This window comes from Anopheles ziemanni, chromosome 3 (assembly GCF_943734765.1).
Source record: "Anopheles ziemanni chromosome 3, idAnoZiCoDA_A2_x.2, whole genome shotgun sequence".
NCBI lineage: Eukaryota > Metazoa > Arthropoda > Insecta > Diptera > Culicidae > Anopheles > Anopheles ziemanni.
Genome location: NC_080706.1, coordinates 86,334,626 through 86,349,385, shown reverse-complemented (window position 1 = coordinate 86,349,385; position 14,760 = coordinate 86,334,626). Strand labels below are relative to the sequence as shown.

General features: G+C 41.1%; 1 protein-coding gene across 1 annotated transcript in view; it reads right to left on the bottom strand.

Moving 5' to 3' along the window:
• Positions 1–9,558: 9,558 nt before the first annotated feature.
• Positions 9,559–14,760, bottom strand: part of LOC131287561 (failed axon connections) — a 46,712-nt gene continuing 41,510 nt past the window's right edge. The window contains exons 2-5 of the mRNA XM_058316618.1: positions 10,708–11,046; positions 10,129–10,275; positions 9,854–10,050; positions 9,559–9,757 (exon numbers count right to left, since the gene is read on the bottom strand). Of these exons, the coding sequence (XP_058172601.1) occupies positions 9,580–9,757; positions 9,854–10,050; positions 10,129–10,275; positions 10,708–11,046 (861 nt within the window). The 3' untranslated portion in view covers positions 9,559–9,579. The remainder of the gene's footprint in view (positions 9,758–9,853; positions 10,051–10,128; positions 10,276–10,707; positions 11,047–14,760) is intronic.

The following is a 14,760-nucleotide window of genomic DNA, read 5'->3' as shown; positions in this document are numbered from 1 at the left end:
CGAATCTATGTGTATCTTTTTACCTCCTGACATACACACGTATGTCAAGACCACTAGACCGAAAGACCGCAGCTTCCGATTTCGCAAAAAAGGATGTTTTCTGTGGCGCCCGGAATTGAGAATTGTATTGCCTCCAGGCGCACAGTTTCACTTACACAAACAACTAGCCTGGTTGTCACAGTGATATCCGTGTTTGCTTAACAATATGAAAAGGGCAACATTTACTTTTTCTTCAACTGAGCGATCGACTAAGAAGGTGTTGACGAACGGAGTTTTAAAAGACTTTTAACATTTGCTTGTCTGTTCTTTCTTTTTATCTTGCACTTGCTCTCTTCGCGTCGCGTTGATTTGCTTTTTTTAATTCCCGATGCAAGATACACCACAATCTCGTTCTTTTTCGTACGGGTTCGCGAGAAAATAATGCGAGAAAAAGGAATGGCAACAGGATGGAAGATCGAGCAGAGTAATGAAAAACACAACTCTTTTACAAGGGAGTTAAATAACCACAGAGGACAAACAAACTATTCGATACCGTGCGGTACCTTCTTCAGAATAGAAAATATAATGCACCACTGGATGGATTGCAGAAAACACAAAGAACCTGCACTACCAACTCCACGGCAAGCGAATACGGGAGTGCATAAGGATTGCTACGAAATGCGATCCCAAGGAGGAAAAGGTACCAAATTGTTAAACATTAGTAAACAAAACAGCATACAAAACACTTCACCGTGCGTACAGTACCATAAATCTTTCTATTATAAAAAAATATTACCGTGCATCATCACACTTCGGGCACCTTATCAACCACACGGATCGATAGCACAACTTGTGTTTTTATATTTGCATCATATCTTCACTGCACCTCACAAACGTATCCCGTACTAACAGCTGAATAGATAATATTACCGTATACTTTAGTATTTTGTCACAAAGATTGAGAATTGTTGGGCGCCAATCCGTTTCGAAGACCGTCTTCGCGACCAAACAACGGGCGAACCACCCTTTCACGACTAGTTCTACTCGCAGACTAGTGTCGGCAGAATTGGGATTTGGAAGACTTGAAGATTCGATCCCTAGACGCATTCCACGGATTCGAATCCCACTAGACGGATTCCAATGATTCGAATCCCATATGACGGATTCAAAACAAAATATTTTATTGATTTCAGTTTCCTTGACTCGGGTGTTGGTTAGAATGGATTGGACATAGATAGAGGTTTTTGTACGATTTAGCTTAAGTTCAAAAAACATTCATGAACATATTTTAACAAAGAATGATTGGTTTACATCGTCTGCGAGACTGTCTGATGCATTTGGATTCGGATTTGGGGATTCAATGTACCCACCACTAGGAACGAAGAAGCAGCGCGCCAACAAGCTTCAAAAACCTTGGTTACAGCTTGAAATAATGACTGAAATAGATAATTTGTTAATAACTTTTTGGTGCCTCAGTAAATTTCATCAACAGACCCCTAATATGAAAGGTCTTCTATCTTGATGCAACAAATATTCTACCTAGGTTCTTAGTTTATGAAATAAACATTTGAATGGGATTTAGGTACAGATACCTTGGTCGGTATTTTCTGCTGAAATAACAAATTTGTTGATAACTTTATAATTGCTGAACCTATTTGTACATGTGACCCCTCAAAAGAAAAGTCCTTGCAGGACACACAACTTTGTTCTAGAAAAGATCTTCCCGTCTTTTATAGTTATATGGGGGGTTTGCGACCGCCGAGCGGTAGCGCCGGTTAGAAAATCGACCCATGAGCGCCGGGGCTCACCACCTCGACGGCCTGGGTTCGAATCCCAACCGAGACCGAACCCTCCCCTGTACGAGAGGACTGACTATCCACGTATTCAATGGGAAAAAGTCTTGTAAGCCCGATTGTGATTTATTCGCATTGAGCTCACCTCTCTCAGGACCCACCTTGGTATTATTGGCCTGCAAATGTCAAATTTTGCTGAATGCAACATTCGATTTGTAAAACCCTGTAAAACCAGGATTTCATACTCTAGGCAGGTTGGTACAAATAGGCAATTTTAAATCAATCAATCAATAAAACAATTAATGTAAAAATTTACGCAGATATTTGAATGAATTGTAAACATTCGAATTTCAACTATATCGTGGTATATCGTGCGACGATATACATGAATTTATGCAATAGGTGATATATTAATTCCCCAACGAGAAATTTTGGCGTTATTTTGGGGTAAAAGAATTCTCTCCACAACTGCCCGCTGTTCTTTTCAGAATTCTTTTACCCCTTCTTTTGCAGCAGATTTCCTATGCATTCTAGGCGTAAACCGACTTCTGAAAAGAAGTGTAAAACAATTCTCTTTACACTTACGGTACACCTCAAAAGAGAACGCTTTTGACGTGACTGTGCGTTTATATCGGACTTCAACGCCGTTGGTCACCTGTTCGATCACAACACGTCCTTTGCCAGTTTCCGTTCGCGTCTCTTATCCACTGTCTCCTAATCCCTTTCCTCGGCCCCTGTCCCTTTTTACTCCCTTCGCCCATGTTTGTCCATCTGTTTAAATTCTAAGCTCGGACTTTGTATAGCCTACATGGCAAACAATTTGAAAATAAAATAATAATAATAATAATAATAATAATAATACCTATTTCTGACTATACGCGCAAAAAACGTATACCCATTCGTAGTAGATTATGAGCTGAGTTCAGGATATCTTTTCTTTCCCATAATAATTATTTTCATGCAGGAAAATATGTTTGTTTGATTTATTTTGTTTAAATAAATATGTTGTTTTGATGTATCGATAATAATAATATATTATCGTCCGGTTCGGAAGGCGATCAGGAGAAACATCCAGAAATGGTCCGACCTCTCCTCTGGTTCGTGTTGGCAAACAGCGACCAAGGATCGTATCAGCCTCCTTCGATGTACGATATGCTGCACCACTCCGTCATGGCCAGTGAAAACACGTAGAACGCGTTGATGTTCACTTTAAGCCGCTTCTTCCTCCTTGCCGAGACACTGAAATGTGTGAAAAGCGCGGACGCGCTGTGGGTTCTTACACACGTACTTACTGTCTGGTGCGAGTTAACCTGGTCCCGATTAACCACCCCGAGTCGGTCGATCCAAGAGCTGCTATCGGACACTGGCCACCGATGCTATATTACACCCGGTAACAACCGATGATCGCCGCGATGTCCAACCGCCACCGACCAGGTATTAACGGTGAGTTGCAGTTTCGGCACCTGTCGCTAAGGGTCATCGTCTCATCCTGTTTCCTTTCCTGCCCTTTTCCTACCATGTTCCATGATGTTGTTTAAAACTTGTTCTATAAACTTCACTCCGATTCCGACACCCAAGCCCGCGAAAGCGTTATTATTAACTCGCGCTCCCGAACAAGTAGCACCGATTTCATTAAAAAGAAAACAAATTTTGGTAATCGAAGCCACATGACGTTTCGCACGGTGATTGTGCCGAATGTAGGTAGGTTATGAGGTGTAAATGTCAAAAAAGCCTACCAATAATACACTTGAAAGGCGTTTTTTTGGTAGGCATGCACACCTTTGGTAGGAAAGTGCAGCACGGTTCTCCTTGGGTGGCTCCCCCTTATTTTACAAAAGTATGACAAACTTCGTTTTTTGGTAGACCTAGCCTGTGTTGTATAATTTAAGAGGTTGTTTTATATGTAAAAGTCTATAACCCTGCATTCAACCAAAGCTGGATGATTAGTTTAATCCGTTATGTCCTTTTAATCGAACCGTAAGCATTAAATATTCGAAAAGAATGCATGCGTGGCACTTTTGATATCTTCAGAGACAACTGTGAACCAGTAGAAGGATCTATACCGGGGCCTCATTAACCCTTTTATTTATATGGCACGGCATCCCCTAGTGAAACAAGGCCTCTCTCCGAATAGAGTTTTCTGTAACCGAAAGACGGTATATTATAGATCGGTAGTCGGCCGTTCGTAATACCGGGAGGTGCCAGATTCGAGATTCGATCCCACACTCGTAGGTCTAAATAAACGAATTGGTGTACCACCTTTTGCATACATTCAGTTATATCACCGCACAAGCGGTGTAGATCACGATCGAAAAAAGATGTACACGTTCACCTTTTCTTGTGAAAAAATCTACACATCATAAAAATGTACAAAACCTTCGTTTGTGTTGCACAAAACAAAGATTGTCTACAATTTTCGGTAAGTTTTACAATAATAAATCGTAGCAATTGCGGGGTTTTCATTAATCTAAACCTAAATTTAGCCCCATGCGCGGCAATAATGAAAATAACCTCCATCCCGAGTATATATGCTGGCTACTACTATAATCCAAAGACAGTGACATATGCCAAGGTGTGCTCACCTAAAGTTATACAACACGGTTTATACAACACGGGCTAATCGATAAAATATCATGACGTACGGTCGATATACTGTGGCACATTACGTACTTAAAACAAACGTTAATGCATTCGAAAAAATAGTTGGATCCTATTCAAAATGAAACTGTTGATAAATATTTGCATTGTCAACTAGTTGATTGTTGGAAAACTCACCTTTGCTGTAAGGTATCTTCCTTACATATAAATGTCTACTTCAATGAAAAATGTCGTCCAAACACCGGTCCAAACGTCGCTTCTAGCCAAGAAAAGTAGAAGGAAAAGCCTCGCCAAGCCCTTTCCTCAGCAGCAAAAATGTACATTCTCTTATGCACCCCTGCCTCTTCTTCTTTCTCCTTCTCCTCCTCATGCTCATCCTCCTCCTCCTCCTCATGCTCTATGATCGTTCTACCACGTTCTTGCACACGCTCATTTGGGATTTGAGGTACGAGCGATCGTCAGGAAGCTATCGATTATCGAATTTTCCCAAGTTTTTTCCGCAAGTTATCTTAACTGCAATAAAATACATTACTTTTAATACCTTTATTGACAATATTCATTGTAATACAGATTACATACAATTCTTTTTGTCTTCGCGTTAGTTTTCCATATCCCAACGACGATGGCGGTGGTAGCATTGAAGGTATGACTTACTGCTGTGGATGAATGACCTAAGCCTCCATATCCCTTTTTGTGCGATTCCAATATCCTATGTCTAGGTATACGATGAGATCAACTTCTCTTTTCAATTACTTTTGTGTTTTGCTATCAATCGCCTTCATCCATTTGTTTTACATTTGTTATATTTAGATATACAAAGTCAAGCTCACATCTAAACTGTAATGTTCTGCCATTTGTAATCTACGGCTCATCACTTACATTTTGCAACAAGCATCATTTCATGAACAAGAAAAACAATCGTTTTTTCCCAATTTACCTCGTATAATCATAGAAAGATCAAACTGTTTAATTTTTAATAACCACTTTTCACCACGTGGCCTCAAAGAAATTACGTCAATATGGAAAAGCAATTTCCAAATGTTATCACCGGACGAAATGTATTTTCCGTGTAGCAGAATTTAAAAATAAAATTATAAGTATACGATATACGCAATGGTTTAGCTAAATATGTATGAACAAAATTTACGGGGTTTTTCCATACAAAATCCTAATGCATTAGTATTTTACTATTTTTAATTATTTTATTTGGGAATCTTGTTCGTTGAGCCTTTCTTGTTTTGCCAATTTTCAAATTTTCCTTCACATTCTTCAATATTTTGTTGTTTGAGAAAATAATTACCCTTTGTATTACCTACTTATCAGTATCGTTCAATCATCAGTATTTTATGCGTATATTATGCTTCCGGTATTTTTCTAATAGTTTATCCCCTGTTCTTTGGAACAAGTGGTCCTGTTTATCATATTTATGGCCCACTTCCCGCAACTATACACATTTCAATCGTGTTGGTTATGTTTGCTGATCTTTTTGCGACATTCAAGTGTAATAGAAACTGAACGTAATGTGCAAAATCTGTTCATAAAATGTTGTTAGAACTTTACGGGAGTGATTCAAACAGTTTATTTGTTTCTTTTGTTCACTCCCATCATACGTTACGGTCGTTAAATCTATTGTTGTAATAAACATAGTTTATTGATTTGAGCTGTTTGATGTGTGAGTTGCTTACGGGTCATCGTGGCCAACATGGAATTGTTCTTTTGATTAAGTTTCTTACAACGGTATAATGAGTATTTTAAGGTACGCCACTGCATTTCTAAGTCTTCAAACACGATTTACTCACGTTTGATTACTTCGCACTGTTTGTGCTCCTATTTGTTGCGGTTAGGTTCATGTCATCTGATTAGTTTCGGTAGATTCGTTTTTGCTATTTTTCCACATGCCACAGAAGTACTGCAGATCTTCACATTTATTCCTATCAAGTTTTCAAACTGTGTTCCCTTTAAGTAAAATTGCAAGTCTGAACTGTCGCTGTTATTTTCCTGATAGTCCATAGAAGAAGAATGAAATAATCGTTAAGAAGTTTTTACGACCGACCAAGTCTCAGTACAACCTGAAACCCATTCGTTCAGGTGAAAGGTGAAAAAATTGTTTAATGTATTTAATAGATCATACACGAAACTATCACCGTTTTTTCCCGTACACGGCGTTCAACACGCTTGCTCCAAAAAATCTTGCTACAAACTTTAGACGTTTGTGTTGCTGATACTTTGGCAGTGCATTTTCATATCCTGTCTACCTTTTCCATTACAACTAAAAAACCGACTCAAGCAGCAGGATCGCATGTTCATGTTAGTGCAATACACGAATTCAACTCGAGGATACTAACCTTATCTTGCTGCTCACAACTAGTCGCGAAGGTGCACCGTGAGATCCCACCATGGTCAAACATCATTTGTTAAAAAATCTTTTGTTTTCTCTAGTCCATTTCAAAGGCTTCCATTTAGTTTTGTTGTTTTGTGGTTCATATCAATTTATTTCGCTTTCCTTTTTGTTCCTTTATTGGATGATGTTCATCAATGTTTTACGCCTAAATGTACGCATTTATATGGATGCAATGGATTTTCTTTTTAATGTATGTATGGCTAGTATGTTTACTTGTATGTGAAACTAGTGTGGTTTTTAACAACTTCGACAAGCTGCTTCACTATTGTGTGACATGACTATGGGTTTGATTTTGAATTGTTTAATATTTTCCTTTTCTTTTTCCTCAAAATTCCTGTCGGCTTTCTAACCGGGAGCTGTTTCTATTTCGTTTCCGAGTTTTTACTTTTCTTTCATGAGTTTTGAGTTTGATTTCCTTTTCCATGGTCTAACGAACTTACAGTTTCTAAACATAAACCATACCAAAAACCGCTGACCATACGAAGCATCGTACCCTACAGTCCAACATATCTTCGCTCATACATTTACAAAAAGAGAAATAGCTCAAATTTTCATCTTCAGACGAATAGAAAAAAAATCAACCATCTACTTCAGTTCCCGCAAAGCTAGCAATAACTTACAATAGGATGTTTAGAAGCATACTGCAACATATCGACTACCGACTACGTAGACAGGATTCCAATCCAGGCTAGAAACTCGACATCTCTTTCTCTCCCTCATATTTTCTCCTCAGCATACGTTTACATTAACTTAAACCCAATTACATTGCAACCATCGTGTTATCCGCGTTATTGTTGAAACTGCGGTAAAGTGCATTGTTTGCTGTGTAGTGAACGAATCATCAACGTAACATGTTGAAAGAACGGCAAAAAAAATCAAAAGCTTTACAAAACAGGAGAATGAACCTCTCAGGAGGGTGAACATTTTCTCTATTCTGCAGTTGCAATGCGCAAAAAGCCATCTAAATACTATACGCACGTAAAATCAATATTGATAGGTAAATATAAGACATATGCTGCTATCGTTTATTATACATTACCTTTGCGTTATTGTTCGCCTTTTATTCTGGCGTAAAATACTATAAATATAAAATATAAAAGAAAAAAAAATCCGATAGCAATTGTACAATTACTACTATCAATCGGTTCTGGGAGTACAATCTTAGCCATATCTACGAAGCTCGTCAGAGGGAGAGAGAGGGAAAGAGAGAGAGCTGTATTGAGATGAAAAGAAATGGCCGAACTATTGACATCCTCCACTGCAGCAAAGGGTCATGTGTGCGAGAAGACACGTGCAAATCATGTAAGAATAAATGACCATCTGCCAAAATTCAATCGCTATCTAGCTAGTTCCATCATGCGTCCATGCTTCCCCGGTCGTTTCTCATGCATCTTCCCCGCCATTCCAGCGTTATCGGGCACGATTGACCGATTAAACTCGCTGTCGTCGTAGTCGTCGTTTTCTGTTCAACCGAAATGCTGAGCAGACGAAAGTTTTATTTGATTTTTATACTCCTTACTTTTAACCTACTACTTTCGCTTCTTTGAGTCTACACTTATATGTTATGCCTGCAAAAAATCTTTACAAAAAATGAAAAGTTTTTGAGTATTGTATTCATATACCATATTCCGGTTGGCTCTCGCACGTGTCCCCCTAACTTTTGCCGATCTTTTTATTTTACGTTCCTTCTTATTATTTTTTTTTGCTTGCCTCTTATCCCATATGAAAAAATCTATTTCCTTCAAATAGTTTGTTTTCCTCTCGTTCTGATTTACCTTGGTTATAAGAGTTGTGTATTCATAATTTGTGTAGAAAGAAGAAGGAAACAGCTCCGTACGTACGAAAAAAAACCAAACAACACTACTCGGCAGTGGCCATTTCCGTTTGACGTCGTTTGTTTCACATAACTTCACACGTCTCCTTTCTTTGTGTCCTAGGTCTTCCTCCCCGGTTTCTAATCGTACCTCAACCCCCTCCCCCTCCATTCTCTTGCACTGACAAATATTACTCGTGGCAACTTGTAATCCCCAACATCCACGCGGTTTGTTTCTTATTTAAGCTTTTCTACTGCATCCGCTCGCTATCATCATCTGCATTGCTGGCACATTCGTCTAACCGTGTTTTGTCCTCGATTTCCTATTACCTTTGCCTTTCTCTGTTTCTTTTGTGTGCTTCCATCATTTGATCTTTGTGTTGGAACGCACATAGAGTTCGTTGATCCTTACTGATTCGTTTTTGCTTTACTATTTTACTACATAGATTGTAATTATTTCTTTTTCCGCTGCATACTAAATCAGCAGGTAAAGTAGTTCTTCGCTGTGTTACGCATGTTAAGAACGGGCATGGGAAAGAAAAAAAAAACTACGAAAACGAAAAACGATATTTAAAATGACAGACGAAAAACGCAGAGCACTAATAAACAACGAATACAAGGAAAACAAAACATTCCTTCTTACGTCGGTTCCACCCATCCGCTTCCAATCGGTGGCCGAAGTTCAAGATTTCGGTAAGATTTTCTTTTCTTTTCTACAAAATAATATATCTCTGCAAACGCGGGCGCGATTGGAATTTTGACGGTCTTCCTCCTCCTTCTACTTCTCGTCGCGAGAAACTTGCTTCTAGTGGCTACCCCTGTTGCTGCTAGCGTGTGTCCGTGTCCGTGTCGGTTGTGATAGTGGTGTTTGGTGATGGTGGTACGTCTGCTTTGCTGGCACACACTACTGCTAGCGGCATTAATGGTTACGAATCGTAGTGAAAAAACACCGTACACGCGCGGAAAACGTTGCACATTTACGTTGGCGGGCTGACTTATTTAGCGGCTGCCTCCTCTTTTTCTTTGTTTTCTTCCACCTTCTCGGTTTTTTCCTCCTTCTTTTCGGTCTTCTCGTTCGAGTTATCCTTTTCCAGCTCCTTCTCCGACTCGTTCTTGTCCTGTTCGGCCGTTTTTTCCGTATCGGCACCCTCCTTGTTTTCCTTGGTTTCTGGCCTGGTGGACACAAAATGTAAACACACAATTTAAATAATAATAAATATTCTCGGTTCGATACAGCTTTCACGAAAGCTGATAGAATATGGTACTTACTCTGGCTTGGGGATGTGCGCGTTCAGGTCCAGTTTGGTGCAGATGTCCTCCCAGTCTGGGAAGCAACGCTCCTTGATTCGCGAAACGTGTCCGACCAGATTTGGACAGTTCTCCTGCATGAACTCCTTCAGACCGTACTTAACCTCGTCCAGGATGAAATGGATTTGTGCCAGAACGGAGAATGCAACACAGTCGAGCTATGGGTAGGGAAAGAAGATAAATATGTATATTAAAAGATGTCCATTCCATCAGGAGCATATAAACTCTTGACTCACCGTGGTTGGTTCGTCACCGAAGAAGAATGGCTTATCGGCCAACAGCTCGGACAGCACCTTCAGATCCTTGCGACCGAACTCCTCGATCTCCTCTGGCTTGTGGACTCCCAGTCCTTGAGCTTTCACCTTTTTAGCACCCTGGAAACACTAGAGACGTTAGAGGACGGATTGTTCCGATTAACAAACGAGTGCACACTACATGGTATGGTTTTTGATGAATGTTCGACAAGGTTTCGTTGTCTCCTGTTACCGGAGAGTCCAAAAGAAGTGATTTCCAAATGGTGTCGCAATGTTACCTGACCCCAAAACACATGAAGATGGAATAGTAAGAGGTGTGTGCAGTCATGCAGAGTGATTCGTTCGCTAAGAATAATGTCCCAGGGCAAGTTTAGCCTTTCTATCAAAGGAAACATGTTTTTCATAATTTTCGTGTAGCCTCTTCTGTGGTTTACTGGTGTAACGAAATTGTATGATTGCCAAAAACTATCTAAGTGGGTGATGCATGCAACGGCATAACAACAAGACAAACAAACCATAAACACCAACATTCAGGGCGGTAGGAGAAAGTGGTGCGCATACCTTGCGACTGAACTGGAATTTGAAGAAGAAACTCAACAGGGCATTCGGCAGACGGCTTCCGAGGGCGTGCTGCAGGTTGATTTTGTATCCCTTGACCATCTGTTCCGTGTTCTTAATGCGCCACGACAGCACCACCCACACGAGATGGTTCTCCAGCATCGAGATCATGGCGTGCGCGATGTTACGCTGCTCCTGGGTGAGGGCGACGTCCAGATCCTTCTCGAAACGCTGAGCCAGCTCGGCCATGATGATGGTCGAATCGGCGATCTCCTCCCCATTGACCTCGACGAACGGCAGCTGTCCCTTCTTCGAGCGCAGCTTCAGCTTGTGGTCAATGTTCTGTAAATATAGAAGAAGAAAACAAATAATTTAGCATATAATCTTCGAAAATAAAAAAAGAACAATTTTCTTTTTTGAGACTATATATTCAAAATGTTGTTTTGAAATTTGGAAAGGGCTGTTTCGACTTGAAAAGAAATTCTTTTTCTGCAAAATCTTTTGGCTATAATTATAAATGTATTCGCCTGTCCTGTTTGTTGCCTCTAAATCATATTCTATAATGAATTTACACACTATTTGGAATATGTAAATCGTATTAAGCGTGTAAGCACAAAGCTTATTTTAATTAATTCAACTTAGATTAAAACTTCCCAGAAAAAGAAGATATAATATTTTTGTGGAATGGTTTAATTTTTTACAATGAAAAATGTATTTTAAATATATAATATTTGATGAATTTCACGACAGTAGGACATTAGGTCAGTTTTTGGTTAAGGTATGGTGAAAATGCCCAACAAAGATTTACTGGCTTAGTTTAAAAATCACCAGTTCACACATTTCTGTGACAGAAGAACATTATCCCAAAGCCCAATTTATCATCCAGTCGGTTCTCTAGGATAGGCTAATCTCTGGGAATTGATAGAAAATTGCGAGAAAAAAAACAAACTGCAACCAAAAGAAAACGAAGAGCGGAAGGCTTTCCAAAAGACACACAGGAGAAACAAAATCTGGACCATGTATCTATGGTCGTCGCCCTTCGGCGGGATCCCCGTCCGGTGTAGCTTGCATTTGGGCTGGACCGGCGTGCGTGCAGCCGTCTGCTGTCACACTAACACAGTTGCATCCTTTTTCCGGTGGTGGACGCATCGTGACAGCTTCGTACTGTGGTTTGTTGCGCGCGCAAACGAAATCGCTCCCGAGTGAGGTGTGCCCTCCAAGCCAAAGGAGGTCCTTCTTCTACCACCCACCCTCGACGTGATACCCCCAACGACCCCTCTTTTCTTCACCGTTCCAGCGTTCCGGACAGAGGTCCTGTACATACACACGCATAATACAGGCTCTTCTCCATCTGGGCCACGGTTGGATAACTCCCCTGAAATCTAATTTTATCCATCAAAGAATCCCTTTGTGTTGGTTTCTCGAGAGCGGCCTAGCAAGGAATAAGGGACCGGCGGTGGGCGCGCTTTCCAATACGCCCCGGGCAATTAGCACCCACGCCCAACATAAAGGAAACACCGGATGTCTCCATGCTCAGGCCGAGTTATCGCTTTTCCCTTTTATTAATTGAACGTTTCGCTTCTTGTAATATATTTCAAAGCTGCATTTTGAAGGATTTTGTTAAATGCGCTGGAAAATATAAAATAAACAATCCGATTAACCAAGATCCGACCAACTAAGGCGATCAAGCCGGGGCAAGGGTAGTCGCGACAACGAAAGAGGTTTGCACTTCATGTGCAGAACCACCCAACAACAGAGCAAATGAAAAGCGTCCTTTTTCCCCTTCGTGTCGGAAAAAACAGCGTGTTGGCAAAGCTGTCATTGTGTGCTCGCGCACACCATGAAACGTCCAAGTGTGCGACACCAATACTGTTCCACCGTGTAACATTATTCCGTTTTGCTAGAAAACGGGGCTACGGGCGGAAAATCCTTTTGTACTTTTCATGCACACACACACACACACTCACGCACACAAATCTATGTCAGGGTGTTTTCTTATCAGCATCATCAGCGGCAGCTCGTGACGAGCCATTGCCCCGAAACGTTCACCCATACTGGCGCACATGGAAAAGCGGCTTGCCGGGTCTCCCGCCCGGAACTGTGGACACACGCTCACCACTGCAAAAAGCGGGCGCGTTTTATTGATTCAGGGGACGCTAGCTAGGATTCGAACAAGTTGGGCTCCGGCGCTCTTTGCAGATCCAGGCGTTGCCGCCGTTAGCCGGTACATGCGTATGCCTGTATGTGTGCGTCTGGATGGATGGAAAAGCGCGGACGTGCTAGTAGTGGTACCCTTAGCAACAGCGGCACCATTTCGGTTTGAGTCCTCCGAAGGAAAAGCCTGCCTAACGCCGGTGAGCGAATGTTGGCATGTCGAAACATAGGAACAGAAGCGGTGCGCCCTACCGTTCAGCGTGCCGTTTTCTTCTTCAGCCGTGAAAATCGGTGGAAAATCGCGCTGTGTGCTCGACGGCACGGCGGCTGCTAGGGCCACTAATGGGTTCGGGCGTTCGGGTTTCCGACAGCCGGAACGACCGAATACGACACACATCAAACGGAATGTGGGGCTCGATTTTCCTTCCAGTTCCACGCACTTGGAGTGTTCAATCTGCTCCCCGGCCAACTTCCCACCAAACAGCCATCAGCCGCCCGCTCCACCACCACCTGCCCGTCAATCGAGCACCACGTCATCCGGTTCGATTGCTTCATCTCGTAAGCGACTGGGCGTCGTTTTGCGGTGTGTGGGCTGGGTTTTCTAATGGTAGAAAATGTCTCGACGGTATCGCCAACCCCAAAAGTCCTGCCCGTGTGCACAACCTTTCCCCCACATGGCGCTATGATCGGAAGCTGAAAAACAAAATGGGAGCTGTCGAGAAAAGGTCTGATGTTGGGGCTTTCTTTACCATTTTCCAGATTTTGTTTTTTTTTTGTTTTTTGCACCGAGCTTTGCCCGTGTCCAGGCTATTTTCCATGACGTTGGAGACTATTTTTTACACTATAACACTTTTGCTTGTCATTCTGTGCGCCCTCCTTCGTATCCCCAAGCAACGGTTTCTGCGAACAGCGTTCTCTTATTTGAACAGATTTTTCTTGATGCTGTTGCTCCCATTTCCTTTCGCCTATAATATCAACGCAAATGGTGCCCGATTTGTCCAATCTCGGCATCCCTCGGCTTGGTTTTTATCTCCCTCACTCTATTCTTTTAATCTATTTTGCTTCTACTTTGTTTGTTCAACACAGATTCTAAAAATGGAAGGAAAGAAAACAAAATTAGCAAAAAAGTTGTCCAATCTATAGGAACATTTCTGTTTTTCTGGGGTTTTGATAGCTGGTCAAACACCGCTACAAGTAATAAGCCTACTTGTTTGCTCTCGCATTCGACTCATCGGCAGGGATGTCCGGCGGCTAGAACAACCATTGCCGAATGCGCCCACCGGAAAAAGTCAAATCGCATTCACCGAATCGGATCAGCTTTCAAAGAGGCACTTTCGGCCTACATTCAACGAATCCGGTTTCAGTTTTTATCAATCTATTTTTGAGAAGCAATGCTGACTGAGCTGATAAGAAAGAAGTTTTTGATACATTACGACAAATTGAAAAAAGGTTATTTGTCCACCAGGGTGAATAAATCCGTCAATTTTTATCAATTAAATGGTTTTTTTGACTACATATATTTTCCTATGCTAACGATACAATAAAGAATTTTCGATTAGTGTAAATATGCCACTATTTTATTTAATTGAGTTTTATAATAAAAATGTAGAGCCAATTATTGAGCATATGCTTTAAATTGGAACATTTACAGCTTGCATTTTAAAACATTAAATCTTACGCGTACTTTTGTGTTGGATAAGGGCTTGGAATTAAAATACCAATTAGTTGTAGTTTAATTGAGAAAGTTAAATTTTGAACCATTTTTGATTTCCAGAAGTATTTCCAGAAGTAATAAGAGTTGATCAAATTTTCAATTTTTTTCCGGTGAAATGAATCCCAACTATGTCGTCTCAACACTCTGATACATAACACCAAAAAGCACCCACAAGAAGTACCCGTTAA